The following is a 17,094-nucleotide window of genomic DNA, read 5'->3' as shown; positions in this document are numbered from 1 at the left end:
CTGTAGTGTGTGGATGGATGGATGGATGGATACTGGATATTGGATATACGACCCTTAACTCCCAGAAGCTCCAACATTAAAAATTGTTGTTTTTTTTTAAAAAAATCTTAAAATCTCTATTTCTTGCATCCCACATTTTTTAAAAGGGGTTTAAACAACTTCAACTTAAAGCATAAACAGTGCTAACATAAATATCTATCATTTTAATAAAAACCAGTGAAATAAAATAATTTCTACCTTCAAAAGTGTATTACTGGTTTGGGTTTCTGGAATAAAATTCTAAAATTGTTTTCATAAAAATAATAATCATATAATGGTGCACAATACTGTTTGCCTAATTTGTGAGGAATTTGATTATTTAAATTATATTGTTTTGTTTTGTTTTGAAATAAATTTGTGCTTAAATATTCAGCCATCGCCCATTTTATTATAAGACCTTGCTCAAGGGCCCAAAAGGGACAGCTTGGAGGTGTTGGGCTTGAACCCCAACCTTCAGATCAGAAATCAAGAGCTTTCATTGTTGATGTTTAACCACTGAGCAATGTTGCGAAATCATTTATCTGAAACATATACTGTACCTTGGTTACCTGGGTTTAAAATGTCTTTTACTTACCTTTACATGCAAATTTATATATCAGCTGGACACAAACATCTCCCAATCATGTAATCTCCCATGTTTCCCATATCGTCTCCCATACAAATGATGACTCCATATCTAAAGTAGGTATTAAAACCAAATTATAATGAAATATAAACACATACAGGCACGGTGGCTTAGTGGTTAGCATGTTCGCCTCACACCTCCAGGGTTGGGGGTTCGATTCCCGCCTCCACCTTGTGTGTGTGGAGTTTGCATGTTCTCCCCGTGCCTCGGGGGTTTCCTCCGGGTACTCCGGTTTCCTCCCCCGGTCCAAAGACATGCAGGATAGGTTGATTGGCATCTCTGGAAAATTGTTTGTAGTGTGTGAGTGAATGAGAGTGTGTGTGTGTGCCCTGTGATAGGTTGGCACTCCGTCCAGGGTGTATCCTGCCTTGATGCCCGATGACGCCTGAGATAGGCACAGGCTCCCCGTGACCCGAGGTAGTTCGGATAAGCGGTAGAAGATGAGTGAGTGAGTGAGAGTATAAACACATACATAATATATCTGTGACATTTCCAGCATATTAAAACAGACTATCACATCAGGTGAGCTGATGTTACAATCGTTGTTAATTCCCTGTTGCAGTTACAGACGAATCTCTGTTTATTAGCTGGAGATTTACTGTTTCCTGCTTCGTTATAAAATCTGCAGAACGCTGTAAAGCTAAGTTTTATCCATGAATGCAGTAGCTTTATGTGCACCACTGAGTGATAGTAAGAGTATTTTAGAGACAGATGTGCTACACAGTGTCCCCTCACATTGAAATGAGTGTCAGCATGTTTAGAAGGTTTTCATGATGCTCTAAACACCCACCAACACACCCACACACACACACACACAGTCCCTGAGCCTCCATCTCAGAATTGCAGCACACACAGCTGACTCGACAGGCCCAACAGCAGGCAATATCCGCTGCCATCAAGCCCACGCTCTCAGCTCTTCACCATGCATTCGGTTAGCAAAACGTGACAAGGGGCTCGGCCATGCCTCAGAGGAGAACGGAACGAGGAAGCCAGCATTCGCTCAGCATCACCCAGGAGATGTGAGCAAGATTTCCTGTCACTAAGAAAGGAAATAGAAATGGGCACACACATCTGTTATCCAAATGTTAACTTCAGGGCACGCCATGTTGTCACAGTGATAAGACTGAGCGCGTGGGGGATTAGACACAGCAGGAAAATGGCTCACAAGACAGGAAACTTAACATGATACCTGTAAGCTCTAATTCGTTGATTTTGGCAAAATGGGATTTTTAGGAATGAGAGAAGTGTTTGAAGAAGAGTGTGATGGTGTGTAACCAAAAATTTTCTAATTATTTAGTAGCCATTTTATCCTGATCAGGGCTGCTGTGGTTAGGAAGACTTGAGAATACTGGGCACAAGGTGGGACACACTCACACTCATTCACACCAGCGTAGCCTGTACATATGTTTTTAAGAGGTAGGAAAACCAAGAACCTGAAGGAAACCCACAAATCTCACTCGAACACTAACCTGAGCTCAGGTTCAAACCATGGATTAATATTGAGCTGGTCACATTTTGTTGCTCTAACAATCTCCACTCTTCTGGGAAGGCAGTTTTTGGAGTGTGGCTGTGGGGATTTGTTCACATTCAACAAGAGCATTAGTAATGTCAGGCACCGATGCTGGTGAGGAGGTCTGGGATGCAATCGCTGTTCCAGTTCATTCCAAAGGTGTTTAGTGGGGTTGAGGTCATGAATCTCGAAAACACTTGAGCTCTTGAACACTGTTGGCTTTCAGTGTGAAAGGATTTTATCTCTGTTGGGATAACCTTACACAAAACTTTAGTGGTTGAAATTAACGGTTTACAAACTCTGCATCTCTGAGAGCAGAAATGAGTTTGAAATCATCATGTACTTTAAAGATAGAAACACTCACTCACTCATTCACTCACTCGTGGCTTAGTGGTTAGCACGTTCGCCTCACACCTCCAGGGTTGGGGGTTTGATTCCCGCCTCCACCTTGTGTGTGTGGAGTTTGCATGTTCTCCCCGTGCCTCGGGGGTTTCCTCCGGGTACTCCGGTTTCCTCCCCCGGTCCAAAGACATGCATGGTAGGTTGATTGGCATCTCTGGAAAATTGTCCGTAGTGTGTGATTGTGTGAGTGAATGAGAGTGTGTGTGTGTGCCCTGTGATGGGTTGGCACTCCGTCCAGGGTGTATCCTGCCTTGATGCCCAAAGACGCCTGAGATAGGCACAGGCTCCCCGTGACCCGAGGTAGTTTGGATAAGCGGTAGAAGATGTGTGAGTGAGTGTGTGAGTGCGTGAGTGAATGAGAGTGTGTGTGTGCCCTGTGATGGGTTGGCACTCCGTCCAGGGTGTATCCTGCCTTGATGCCCGATGACGCCTGACGCCACAGGCTCCCCGTGACCCGAGAATAGTTCGGATAAGCGGTAGAAGATGAATGAATGAATGAATGAATGAATGAATGATCAATTGAGGGTTCAGGGCCTTGCTCAGGAGCCCAGCAGCGGCAGCCTGGTGGACCTGGGTTTCAAACTTACAACTGGTAGTCCAACACCTCAAGGACTAGGCTACCACATCCCCCTTATCACATCCCATTGTCCTTAAATGTTTTTGTTTTTTGCTTTGTTTTGTTTTGCTTTTTTACAATTTGATGCCCATTAACATCATAATAAAAATCACCAATTACAGTATGAACATCTGAAGTTAAAGGATCAGCTAAAAAGTAAAATAAAAAGACGAACCAAATCCACATGCTAAATGGCAGGCTTTAGCATACAGTCAGAGCGCTTTGACACTGACAAAGACCATCGCTAGTAATCTAGAGCAGTCCAAATTTAATTCCGATGGATACGTCCTGGATCATCCATCATGAGTGGATTTCTCTGTCTCGCCGCTCTTTAAGGACCTCAGCAGGGCAGCATTAAGCACAAGATAGCCAGCACTAATTAAGAGACACTGCATAATAAATGCACTGGTCTCAGCTCCACTGGGGCAAACACTTTCAACGGCCTGAATTAGTGTTCTACTGAGGTGAAGAAAAGATGCACTCTAGTAGTGGATTTCAATTAGGACATACTGTACACTGAACTCGTTTTTCAATTCTATGTATTTTCAGGTCTTGAAAAAAAGCTCGAGTTAGATTAATAATATTACTTTAGTTTGATAATATTATGGAACAAAGGCTTAGAAAGCATAATGAAGCACATACACGGGATGATTTTCCCATTTAGTCCTTCATTACTCTTGAAAATCAAACTGTATTTTTAAACTCATTTTTAAACAGCGAATCTAAGAAATGTACGCTTTTGCAACTTTAACTGCATTTTGCCTGCAAATGCACAACAGAGTGGACAAGGGTTTAAATTTTCAGTGTAGAATAACGGGGGGCTCGGTGGCTTAGTGGTTAGCACGTTCGCCTCACACCTCCAGGGTTGATTCCCGCCTCCGCCTCGTGTGTGTGGAGTTTGCATGTTCTCCCCGTGCCTCGGGGGTTTCCTCCGGGTACTCCGGTTTCCTCCTCCGGTCCAAAGACATGCATGGTAGGTTGATTGGCATCTCTGGAAAATTGTCCATAGTGTGTGATTGCGTGAGTGAATGAGTGTGTGTGTGTGTGTGCCCTGCGATGGGTTGGCACTCCGTCCAGGGTGTATCCTGCCTTGATGCCCGATGACGCCTGAGATAGGCACAGGCTCCCCGTGACCCGAGGTAGTTCAGATAAGCGGTAGAAGATGAATGAATGAATGTAGAATAAAAAATACACAAAATCTGGTTAATTAGCATCCAATGTTAATGGTATGAGGACATTGGAACGATTTGCTTGAAATCTAGCATTTGATTATACAATAGAGTTGTATGTTCTAACTGACCTCATCGGTCGATATCACAATATTACAACTGAAAATTAAGAGAAAAAAACGAGAAAATTTGCTTTTTGTTCTTGCTGTGATCTTGTGGAATATTCCAAATATTTCAGTCGAGAGAACGAGTTCAGGTAAACATTTGAGTGATTGTTGTTATACTAAAATGGGACTAAGCATGGGACGACAAATGGATTCGTAGCATTGTGTATAAAAGGAAAAAAATGTATCTTTTGCCTTTATCCTCAAATATATTTTTAACGTATTATATACATGTAATGTGTATAGGAAACAAATGTTCCCTTGAATGTTTTGCTTGTTTGTTTTGTTTAGTTTTGCACAATTTGAAGCACATTAATGTAATAAAAATCTCTAATTATGAACTTCTGAAGTTAAAGGATCTAAAAAAGGAACCAAATCCACATGCTAAATGGCAGACGTTAGCATATAGCGTATAGACGTATAGTCAGAGCGCTTTGACACTGAAAAAGACCATCGCTAGTAATCTAGAGCAGTCCAAATTTATCTGTAGGAAACAAATGGCACCCCAAAGATTGCATCACCCATGAATAGATAGGCAGGTGATTAAATTTAACAGCCATTTCACACCAGATTGTGAGTTTCTTAGCTAATCTTTAATGCGACTCTGCTGCCAAGACAGCAAAAACACTGTTCTTAGTACTGTATGTCATCACTTCATAGATTTTGCACGCTTGGTCTTCTATAGCTAAGATTAATCCAAGCTAGATTACTGCTGTATTCTTTACACCAAGACCCAGCAATGAGAGAAACTTCGTTGAGTTCAATATGTGAGCAGAAGTGTGTTTCCCGCTTCTTTCATGTAAAAAAAAAAACAGGAATCTGCAGGAATCAATGCTTCTATTGGCAGCTGTGTTAAAACCGAGCTCGGAGGCTTGTTTGTTCTGCTCAGATACGGCATTCACCCGCTGGAAATCATGACTCATTAATCAAATATTCATACAGACAGCATCGTAAATCCAAGCAGAACAGAGTCCCCTTAAATCCATAATGCCCCAGAGCACAAACGCCCTTTCATGTAACACTCACAAAATGGCATCTCGGCATCTCACAGCATTCTTCTATCCAAGCGCTCCTTTTCCTCTTCCTCTGTGCTCTGCTTCCTAAAAACAGCTCAGAGTCAATTTACTGATCACAGACACAAATGCTGAAAAACACAGCAGTTCGATGGGCTCATTGTGCTCCGTCGGGTTCGTCTTCACGACATGCCGTGGTCAACACAAACGGCTGATTCTTCTGCTGTAGCCCTCAAAAGGGCACACTGTTCCCCAAAACAGAGCCCATCGTCGAAGGCCATGGCCTTTTAAATACAAGAATTTGGATTTAACAAGGAAACAGCACAAGCATTTCTCAAACAGAACAGAAACAGAAGAATTAACCATGGCAACACTGAGTCCAATACACGTACATTTTCTTTTCCTCTGGGGAGTGTACAATAAGCAGTTGTCTCTTCTGGGGTCCTGTTTTTCCCATTTGGCCTACAGGAGTGTGAGTAGGGGACTAACACACAGCTCATATTCAACTTGCGTGATCATTGGAAAATAACGTTAAACAGAATCAGCAAAGAAATATCAGAGAAATTACACTGAAGCAAATGTATAGATACATCTGATAGATGTGTCGAAATCATTAAAATGCACATTAAACTCGAGTGAAGGTTAAAAAGTGATTTTTACATGTACTTCTATTACTTATCTAAAATTTATTTTCAATTGAATCTTTGCAAGTTTGCTGGTGGCTAATGCTAACTGACTTGTTAATAAATTAGTCAGAAGTAAAACATTTTTATACAATTAAATCGTTGCTAATTCCAGCTTAAAGTTAATCAGACACGTGTTAAAGCTACAGTACTCAGTAGGGGATGATATCACATCAACGCTGATGATTTTCGATCGTTTTTTCTGTGTTGAAGAACTTGACTGGATGTTAAACTGAACCTTTTCGACTGATATTTTCTCATAGATTTGACGGCTGAATGAAAGAATTATCGACATGTGTGAAGGTAAAAAGGTAGATTTCTAAATAAAAACAATAAAATTAAGGGGTATACATCTAGTTTTAGAGCTATATATATTAAGATTAAGTGAGTATGAAAGTAATTTAGTATTCAATTTCAGTAACTCTGAAGCAAACAGACCAAATAAAGCATAGAAACAAAGTATAATTATTAAGTATTTTTCCATTCTTGAGAAGCTGCTCTAAGCATCATTAATGGGAACTGTGGGAAAGTATCTGTGATGAATCGAATCCCAGGATAGGATCTGATGACCCTGAGCAGGATACAGGATATATATGAATAAATAAATATATGAATGAGTGACAAAGAACTGACAAAACCTACATAATATAGTGAATCTTTTCAGCTTTATTGTAAATTACTGTTGAGCAAAACATTAACAACAGGTATGTAAATTGATTTGGGGAAAACGAGCATTAGTTTATGTTCTTCAGCTCAGCGTGTTCAACTTAGTATTGTAGTCTCTTCACACAATTTGGCTTCGTGAACACCACCAACAACAACAACAAGAACAAAAATAGTGTTACAGCTATGTGTAGTATGAAACACTTTGGCTTACACCGTTCTTCTTTACCTGAAATACGATAACAAGCTAAACAACTAAACACTTGATTGAAATGGACACGACAAATGTATACTGTAGTTTAATGTGACTGGCTATAAGCAACTACAACAAATTACTTTTTTCCAGTGTTATTTAGTCTTTCATTAATGGCACTAATCAAGTGGCGGCTCGCTTCTGAACGCCATTGTGATTTTAGCAGCACTGTTATTAAGTCATAATCGACAGGGTTTCAAATATTATGAGGTCAAATATTAGCCAGAAATGTGTTTGTGTGTGTAAAAATGTGTGTACAAGACATTTCGGAAGTGTTCAGAGGCTGCAGGCTGTTGAATGAGCCGTATAAACGTCATGCTTCCAGGAGGCACTAGCATGATTTTAAAGGCTGTGTAAATGTTTATAAGTTAAGATTTCTGTCCAGTTTTTGCACAGTGTTCTAACTTTTATCTGACCTTTAACCTGGAGTGTGGTTCTTCTCTTCCAGGTATAAAGAATCATGTTAACGGTTTATTAGACAACTTATGAAGTAGTATATTATAGACTGAATAAGACATTCAGTGTGTTACAGCGAGTGTGGGATGAATGGCGACATATACATAAAACACCCTAAAAAAATATCTTCTGATCTGAAATAAGTGCGAGATATACTGTTTGTTTACAGTGTTAAGTTTTGCTTTCAGACAAACCCCAGAATCAGGACGTCTCTTAACGCTTTTGGGATGATGGAACCTTTAAACCAGAATAAAATGCATAAAGAAAAATTACACATGTAACATCAGTCTGGAATTTCAAGCCCTCATTTACAGCAGCACAAAGTCCCCTGCGGTGGCCCCGGGACTACGTGTGTCTTTGATGAAGGGCCACTCTCTCTTCTCCACAGGAACAGACAGTTCATAATCTCTCCCGTGTCCTTTCATAAAGGTAAATGCTGGGTACTTCTCTTTCGATGACGGCTGCAACACCTAGCTCGTGGCATCACAGAAGCAGATTTATAATGAGTAAAAAGTCGTCCAGATATTCCACATTTGAACTTTTTTTTTTATTAAATGTAGAAGATGGAAAATTTGAAACACTAAAAGGAGGTTGGAGGGATGTAGACCTAACGTAGGCGTGAGTCATGTCTTACACGGCTAAATGCTGCCACCTGCTGACTGATTCTATACACGCTGCAGTCATGTCTATGTCACTTCTGGATTTCACAGGGGTTTTTTTTGTGATTGTTGCAAAATTGCTCATTTTTGCTCAATTTTGCAATGCAACTTGCAGAGATTTTTTTCTATTTTATTATTATTGTTATTATTATTATTATTATTATTTGCATAAAACTAATTACATTTGTGAAACTGAAAGCACAGGATTCTTCGTCTAAACTAGTACCAGTGAAGACACTTGGACTGAACATGTGCTGTAATGACGCATGCTCTGGTCTGATTCCACAGAAAATTTGCTGTCATTTTTAAAAAAAAAAAAAAATCAAGTTCATCAGAATATCTCAGAGTTGGTTTTGCTTGATTTTGCCTGAATGTCTATGATCACACTGAAAACAGTGAAATCCTAAAGGACTGATATCAATTCAACCAAACTGCTCAGTCTGACTGCACCTCAAGTCCATACAGCACAACTTCTTTTTTTTTTTAACCTGAGTTGAAATAATAAGCTGAAGAATAAACTTATATTGTTTTTAGATTATACTGTATAAACTTTATCTATTAAATGGCGCATCATGCGGTCGTCATCATGCGTTCATCATCATGCATTTTAATCTGTTTATAAAGTTAGCTTCGTGTTGTTGAACGTTTGTGAAACAACTTAGTTCCTGTTTTAACAGCTATGAGCTGTCTTTCCCTCTCCAGCCTCTTGTTTCTCCTCTCATAGTTATTTAAACCAAAAAATATTGCTTATGTTACTGGGAAACCGCAAAGCCAGCTCTCCTGAAGACCTTCCTGTGTCAGACAATTGAAAAAGTACAACATTACCAGTGACTCCTCACGGTAAACATCGCCAATTGCTTGATTTTATTTTTTTGCACATCTGTTCATGTGACGCATCCACTGTACAAGCCCTAGTGTAAGTTATTACTATAGTAATGAGAACGTATTAGAATGAATATAAACCTGTGATTTGAGTTACGGCTCACAACCTATCAGGACCTATCAGGTGTCACCCAGATGAGGACAGGTTCGCTTTTCAGTCTGGTTCCTCTCAATGTTTCCTTCTCATATTGTCTCAGGGAGTTTTCCCTTGCCACATTCACCTCCGGCTTACTCATGATGGATAGATTCAAACATTTATTAATTGTATATTACTGAAGCAGCTGTGTGACCATGTCCGCAGTGAAATAAAATTGAATTGAACTGAATTGAATTTGACAGTCAGGGCTGCTGTTGTAGTAAATGAATCGTTGTCTGGCCAAGCAGAATTCATGAACACTAAAGAATTCACTAATAAATTCAATATCTTTATATATAATATATATATATTCCCATGTTCTAACTGCCTATACCTTAACATGGAGACCCCTGGTATAACCAAGTGTTCATTGTTTTCTTATTGATTTTATTTGTATTTATTCATTTACTTCTTCATTTTTTCATTTATTTTTTTTTCTACCTTTATTTATACATTTTCTAAATTATTTTATATATTTTTATTAATTTTCTTTATATTTTATTTATTACTTTCTTTTATTTTCTGAACAAATTCTTGAAAAGTACCTAATTTGCATTTTTTTTTTTTACTGTGTTACTGTGTTCGTGATAATCTTATTTCTCTGTATTTTGCTACTGGATGCTTGAATTTCCTCCAGAAAAGTGTCTGTCTGTCTGTCTGTCTTTCTAAAGTACTTGATCATGTAGACATGAAACCCAACACTTTAAATGTTTCGTTGGTATGAATAACTTCTATAGTTTTAGCATAAACAGATGTAAATCTATGCATCTGACTGCAGCCTTTAACAGAAAGACTCAGAAACTAACAATTTTCTGATTATAATCTGATTATCGATTTGACTTAAATACACACTGACCCTGGCTGCTTTTGGACCGGAGTATAATACACTTCACCCCTTTACACCTTTACACAAGGGAAGTGAATTGTACTGTTAGCTGTGTGTTTGTACATGTTGGCTTGCTGTACAGTACAACAGTATATACAGTATACAGTCTTTCCAACATCAAGCTTCACCCACCTTTGACAGCTCACTGCTAATTCTTTCATAATCTTGAACACTTTTGGAGTAGAACCCAATAGTGCAGCTTGGGTCCATTTTAACAAAAGGCATCTTCTTTGGTGATGGACAGTGATATGACTGGGGGAGAAAATAAATAAATAAATAATAAACAAAGTATTTAGATTGTAATACTGTCTAAATGTGATCTTGTTCTATAGGAGAATAACATCCACTAGACTACAGGTCTTCCTGTAAGTGGCAAAATAAAATCCTTCCATGTCCGTGTGAACCAGACAGAACAAATAAAAAGCCTCAACTTGGCCAAGTGAAATGTGTTTTCTGGATTTTTTTCTGACTTTCGAGTTTGAACGGTTGTGACAGACAGGCTAAAGGAATGGCTCGGTATTTCGTGTTGTCATGCTGTATTTTTACGCATACGGAAATGTAAAAACACTTTATCATGCCCACAAGAAGAGCCGAACACTCTAGCAGGGTATAAAGAGCTGATATATCTAATAGAACATATTTTAAAATTCCACTTGCCTTTTCCTGCACGAGACATGTCCTACATGTCAAATAGAGGTGTAAATCGACTCTTGTGTGTTCAGTAATTGAGTGCAGAGGGCTTCTTTAAAATTCATACCCTTAAGTACTAACAGAAACTATTAAATTCACATCACTAGGCAGCGGTCAGCTTTTTTGCAATTCTACATTACCTGCAGAGGAAAATTGCTTGTGCTGACATCCACAAAAGACTGACAGTAATGAGGGTCCATGTAAATCATGCTGTCATCTACAAGGACAAAACAAAAGACAAGTTATTCAAAAAAAAAAAAAAACACCATGGTTATAATAATGCATATCCTTCCTCAATTTCTATGCAGAGCAGCTCAAAGTCATGCACAGATTGTCTTAGGCTCCTAAAAAATGAACCCCAGCGTAGATTCTTTCCCCTCTTAGTCCTTCACAAAATGGAATGGATTAAACTCTCTCTCTCTCTCTCTCTCTCTCTCTCTCCATTTATTCCAATCTAGTCGCACAAGCACATCCGTTAGACAGCAAAGAGGATTGCCATTTAATTTTTTTATTTATTTATTTATTTTTGTTTTGGTGCTGGAAAATTACTTTCACAAACATCCAATTATATGGCGTCATTTGCATATGATAGATGCGTGCGGCAGGACGGACCTGGCAGATCGCTTGTCATCAGCCGTTTTTAAATTACTAAAAATGTAAATGGGTAAATATTGACTGCTAGCATGTACAACTGAAGGTTCCTGCTCACAGATCAAGGTGATGGAGAATGTTCTAGTTTGGGTGGCACAGATGGTCATGCATGATGGATGGAGAACCATCCATCATCAAATAAGCTCTGCTTCAGCTCTGAGGTTCATTTCTCTACAGAATGCTTTAACATGATGCTTTAAATAAAGATCTCGGATTACGGGGCTCACCTTGAAATCCTACGAAGTAGTAGGCTTGTTTGGGTTTCCCTCCAATGATACCGATGCAATATTCCAGACTCAGGATAGCCTGGAGAAAGAAATTATTTAAATAACTTAAACATCTCAAGGATAGACTTTATTAAAAACTGAATGCTTGCATTTGCATAAAAGACGCAGCAGAATCTGAAACGTTTACACCATCCGCACACCCGCACCCCCAGACACAATGAGCTTCAAATGAACTCTGACAGCGGAGTATATGTAATGCCTTGAGCATATTTACTTCATTTACAACAAGTCCTCAGTTATAAAAACACGATACGAAACAAACGTATTTGTAAATTATTCACACGAGCTTTTACACCAGAAATCAGTTTATTTGTGCTCAGTGAGTTTGTGTGAGTTTATGGTATTAGAAAACTCACTAATTTGAGACTTGAATGATCTGCGTCAATCCGGATAATTGGAGATGACTCGGCAATTTTATAGACAGATCACACCGTCAAGGTTAAATTGTGTATTTCTTTCAAATCCACACACAAATTTTCAATTTACTGAATTTTGTTGAAACTCTTAATCCTATGAATTACCTAGTGATCAAAAAATAAAAATCCATAAACAAATACAAATAAAAAAATTAGAGATAATCCGCTAAATTAGAATAAATAAATGGTGCCCTTTAAAATCAGGAAGAGTTAGCCTGTGTGTGTGTGTGTGTGTGTGTGTGTGTGTGTGTGTGTGTGTGTGTGTGTGTGTGTGTGTGTGTGTGTGTTATGATAGCTGTCTTACCACACACCATTTTCAGGAGGTGAAGTCGACGTTTTGTTATTTTCACCTCTCTCAACTTTCCACATGGATTTTAGGGAGTTTTCTAACTAATTGTAAATCAGCTGAACATATTTGGATTCATATCATGGATTTGATTTGTAAATCTGTGAGGAATATTTAGCTTGATTGACCTGTGAAAACAAGGCCCTTTGTTCAAATGGTGCTCAGATGTGAGATAGCAAGACAATCTGTACCCGTAATAAAAAAAAATGTTTTGGACTGACCGAGTCTGTTAATACTGATCTATTACAGCGTGCAAGAGTAGTGTAAAAAATAAAACATTCAGCAGCTGATGATGAGCATGCCATTTCTTTTAGATGCCTTCTGTTAGTAAATAAAGTGTAATATTAATGATAGTGAAATGTGTCAGGATAGTACACCGGTCCAGCAGGTAGAATAGCAGCCTCACAGCTTTGGAGTCTGGTTTGATCCAGTGGGCTCAAACGGTTAAGGCTCCGGGTGGTTAATCAAAAAGTCAGGGTTTAAAGGCGGGGTGTACGTTGTTAGAGAAATGCTTCAGAAAACTGAGTTGGGCCGGCAAACAAAACAAAAACAAAACAAATGTGTAGCCAATGAGCAGAAAGGGGCGTGTCTTGTCAATATGGGCGGAGAGAGTGTTCAGTGTGCATGTGCGACATTAGCAGAAACCGATTGAAACATTGACATGGAGGATAAAAACAAAGAAAGAAAGCGAAGAAAGGCTTACGATAAGGCAAGAAGTAGGACCCGTGTTAATATAGGATCAGGATCGTATTGTTCTTCCCTTCAGCTATGATAAAGACACATTTCTTTCAATTAGTTGCCTGGGTTACGTATGTATGTGTGGGCGGAGCTATCAATACAGGGGTGGGACCCATTGGGGTTAGGGGCGTGTTTGTTTTGGTGATTTCAAATGTCAACATTGGCTTTCAAACAACGTACACCCCACCTTTAAGCCTTTAACCCTCTCTGCTCCAGGTGTACTATGTCATGACTGACCCTGAGCTGTAGGTGTCTCACTGCTTAAGTGTTGAACTACTGACAGAAGCCACTTTTGGGCCCTTGAGCAAGGCCCCTAACCGTCTTTGTGCTCAGTCATATCAATGAGATAAGAAGAAAAGAGGCAATTATTACAAAAGATACAAATATTTAGTGATGTTCTAGAAGGCAACATGATACGTGTTTTAAACAAGACAATCAGTGTAAATTGTTATAATTTTGTCTTTCGGAAAACATGTACATATCTCGTGTAGCTTATTTAAAGAAAAATAAAATCTTATAACAAAATAAAAACAATTTACACAAATCTCCCTGTTTGAAGGTTTGCATCATCTTGACATATCTGAGCATCAGTGAATCGGTGAACTAAGTCACTCAGTTGTCCTCAGTGTGAAAAGATGGATTTGAACATCACATAACCTCCGCTGGAAAGGAGTCAAATATACAGAAGATACTGAAAAAAGCAAAGAATGTGCAGGACCTGGAGGATTTTCCTGAAGAGCAATGGGAAGTTTAACTGCACAGGACAAACACGGGGACTCATGAACAGCTCTAACACAACATTAAAAACCATCGCTGATCATCCAGGTAACGACACACAGTATTAAGAATCAAAATGCAATTATGATTCCTCTCGTTTTTATTTGATTGATTAACATTTTGCAGGTTCTGTAAGGTGTAAGTAATAATGAGTCCATACCACAGCTCCCTGCTTTCCTTCCTGTACTTACTGCATCCAAGAACAATAAACTGCACAAAGGATTTACTCCAGATCCAGAGTGCACTAAGACATTTCATGAAGTATGTATAAAATCTGTTACATGAATATCAGGTGTAACTTCTGCCAACATGTTAATCAGTCTCACCTTGACAAAGCTGAAGTATTCAGGGTTGATCTTCTCTCCACCCAGTCTGACAGGGATGAGAATGATGACGGCTCTGCTGTCAGCGAGTGCTTCCTCGGGGGCCGTGTGTGGGTCCACCTGCACTGAGTGACTCTCAATAACATCAGCGCTGTACACTGCAGTCAATCAATATCACAGATGTCTCATCAACGAATGTCTGCTTTTAGCACAGTTAACAGCATTCTGTGTGTGTGTGTGTGTGTGTGTGTGTATATATATATATATATATATATATAATGTGTGTGTGTGTGTGTGTGTGTGTGTCTTACTTATCATTTGTCAGTAGGTTTAATTTTAAGGAACTTATTTGTTAAGGCAGAGACAATATACTTGAATTAACTGGTATACCTGTGCAGTCCTGTGCCACATAAACAGTCACACCTCGCAGTTCTGGATCTGTAGCCTCTTCTACAGCTTTCCTAAATATGTATAAATAACCGAAAATGGCTAATTATGGGTTCTTGGGATATTTTAAACAGAATCACAGTGAACGAAGTGTAAGGATTTTTTTTAACAAAAACATTTTTGCCTCCACGAGTCAAACAAAATCCAAAATATCTTGAATGAACTAGATATTAACTGCTGCACAATCGTGTATCCAAGTGCAGTCACACCAACCTGAGTATATGTGCCACTACTCCAGGACCATACCAATCTCCTGCTCTTTTCCCTGAGGTCATACCCAGATGGACCAGCCTGTGGACCCCAAGCTGGGCAGAGAGTGTGTCTCCAAACCAGGACACAATAGTGCGGTGGTACACCTCTTTCAGGTGGGAGTCAGCTTCTTCTGCCCCATACTGGGGCTGGTATACAGTCTCTGGGTGTCTCTGTCTGTCTCCCTGGAATGAAGCTTCTAATGAAGCGACCAGTTTTCGTGCTGCGCTGCTCGTCCATGTCTCAGTGTCCAGAGGCTCTAAGGTCAGTGAGTCAGGCCAGGTCCAATCTGAGAAGAAAAAATACAGTAGACAGACAGGCCAAAATCATATTATTAAATATTAAGATGATGCACTTTAAATTATTAATTAAAAACTTATCTATATATTTTGGAATGTGACTTCAGAACTTATTTCTAGCTAATTCAAATAAACCAGAAATGTCCATACTGTGTAACACAGAGCAATAGAAAAGTCTTTCATAAGTCCTTATATGAAGTTCCTATAAATCAGACAGGCATATTCAAATCTGACTTCTAATGAGAAGGGCTACTACTTAAAGAATAGTCCAATTATAAGATTCAATGTGCCCAGTATTTCACTTTTACTGCATTTTATCCTTACAAACAGAGTAGGCACTAAGTGGTGGGGCTAAAACTGGCGAGTGTCATAAAGGCTCTGATTCTGACACATTAACATAATGACATCATGTAATTGATCAATAAACCTGATTGATGCCCCTTCAGATACTTCGCATGACGTATTTCATAATGAGTCGGTGCCACCAACTTCTTAAACGTTGTTTTCCAAAAAAAGGCCATAATATAGATTCGGATCAGAGGTTCATCTCATTAATTATAGCTTTGGTCTGTCACGGGACCCTCGCTTTTCATCTCATTATATCAGGAACACTAGGCTTCCTGGATTCCTGCATCTAAACCGTGCCAATGTGTGATTGAGTGTGTGTGTGCAGGCTGTCCTTCAGATGGCCTGACATCTCATTCAGGTTGTGTCCCAGCCTGGCATCCAGTGTGTTCCCTCAACAGGCTCCAGATCAACTGCATCCTTAAGCATACTGACCTACTGAAGATGAGACCTAGCAGTCGAACTGCATGAACAACAGCCCTACTACTGTATAACACACCACTGCTTGGGAACTGTATGTTGCTTTCATATATTTGTTGAAATCTGGCCTGACTTACTGAACGTAACCCATATTATTAAGCAACTAGTTGCAACTTGGTGCTATACTTCTGTGTTATTGTGGGCTCTGTAGGCTTTTTGTGGGAAAAGCTTGGGGTCTAAGCCCTCAAGACATGACACTCTAAGGGCAGTGGTGACTCAAGTGGTTAAGGCTCTGTGTTGTTAATCAGAAAGTCAGGGTTCAAGCCCCAGCACTGCCAAGCTGCTACTGTTGGGCAATTGAGCAAGACTCTTAACCCTCTCTGCTCCATGGGAGCTGCGTCATAGCTGCCCCAGTGCTCCGACCCCGACCTCCTCAGTTAGGATATGCAAAAAAAAAAAAAAAAGAATTCCACTGTGCTGTGATGTATATGTGGTGATATTAGAGGCTTCTATTCCCACATTTTATTCATCAATTCAAATCAATGTAAAATAATTACATTTACGTTATAAATAATCGTGGTGTATTTTAAAATCTAGGTGTTTTACATTTTTTTATTGCAAAAAATTGTAGTAAAGGTTATTATTTTAAAAACATCAATCCTTCACCTTTAGAAGTAGTACCAAGATTTGCAGTAAATATTTAATGCACAAAGGAAAAATAATTGCTGAGAAAATCCTAAAACAAGTACTGATCATCTGTCCCAACTGTTAATCTCTTTATAAAGCTTGTTCTGATATAAAAATCAAATGTGTCATGTGGACAGATCTGCATTTTAGAAATCTACAAATCACAACATTCACATCTGTGGCATTTGGTGGACTTCGTTATCCAGACGCGAGTTGAAGTTTCTATCGATAAATCCAACCTGATATTGGTTCAATTGGTTACA

At 39.1% G+C, this 17,094-nt stretch overlaps 1 protein-coding gene across 1 annotated transcript in view; it reads right to left on the bottom strand.

The window, feature by feature from the left end:
• Window positions 1–6,867: 6,867 nt before the first annotated feature.
• The window catches only part of atg4c (autophagy related 4C, cysteine peptidase), a 12,520-nt gene continuing 2,293 nt past the window's right edge, over window positions 6,868–17,094 (bottom strand). The window contains exons 5-11 of the mRNA XM_060867592.1: window positions 15,045–15,369; window positions 14,775–14,845; window positions 14,388–14,542; window positions 11,725–11,803; window positions 10,987–11,063; window positions 10,289–10,408; window positions 6,868–8,063 (exon numbers count right to left, since the gene is read on the bottom strand). Of these exons, the coding sequence (XP_060723575.1) occupies window positions 7,902–8,063; window positions 10,289–10,408; window positions 10,987–11,063; window positions 11,725–11,803; window positions 14,388–14,542; window positions 14,775–14,845; window positions 15,045–15,369 (989 nt within the window). The 3' untranslated portion in view covers window positions 6,868–7,901. The remainder of the gene's footprint in view (window positions 8,064–10,288; window positions 10,409–10,986; window positions 11,064–11,724; window positions 11,804–14,387; window positions 14,543–14,774; window positions 14,846–15,044; window positions 15,370–17,094) is intronic.

Source organism: Tachysurus vachellii, chromosome 4, assembly GCF_030014155.1.
Source record: "Tachysurus vachellii isolate PV-2020 chromosome 4, HZAU_Pvac_v1, whole genome shotgun sequence".
Taxonomy (NCBI): Eukaryota; Metazoa; Chordata; class Actinopteri; order Siluriformes; family Bagridae; genus Tachysurus; species Tachysurus vachellii.
This window is presented reverse-complemented; position numbering and strand designations above follow the sequence as displayed.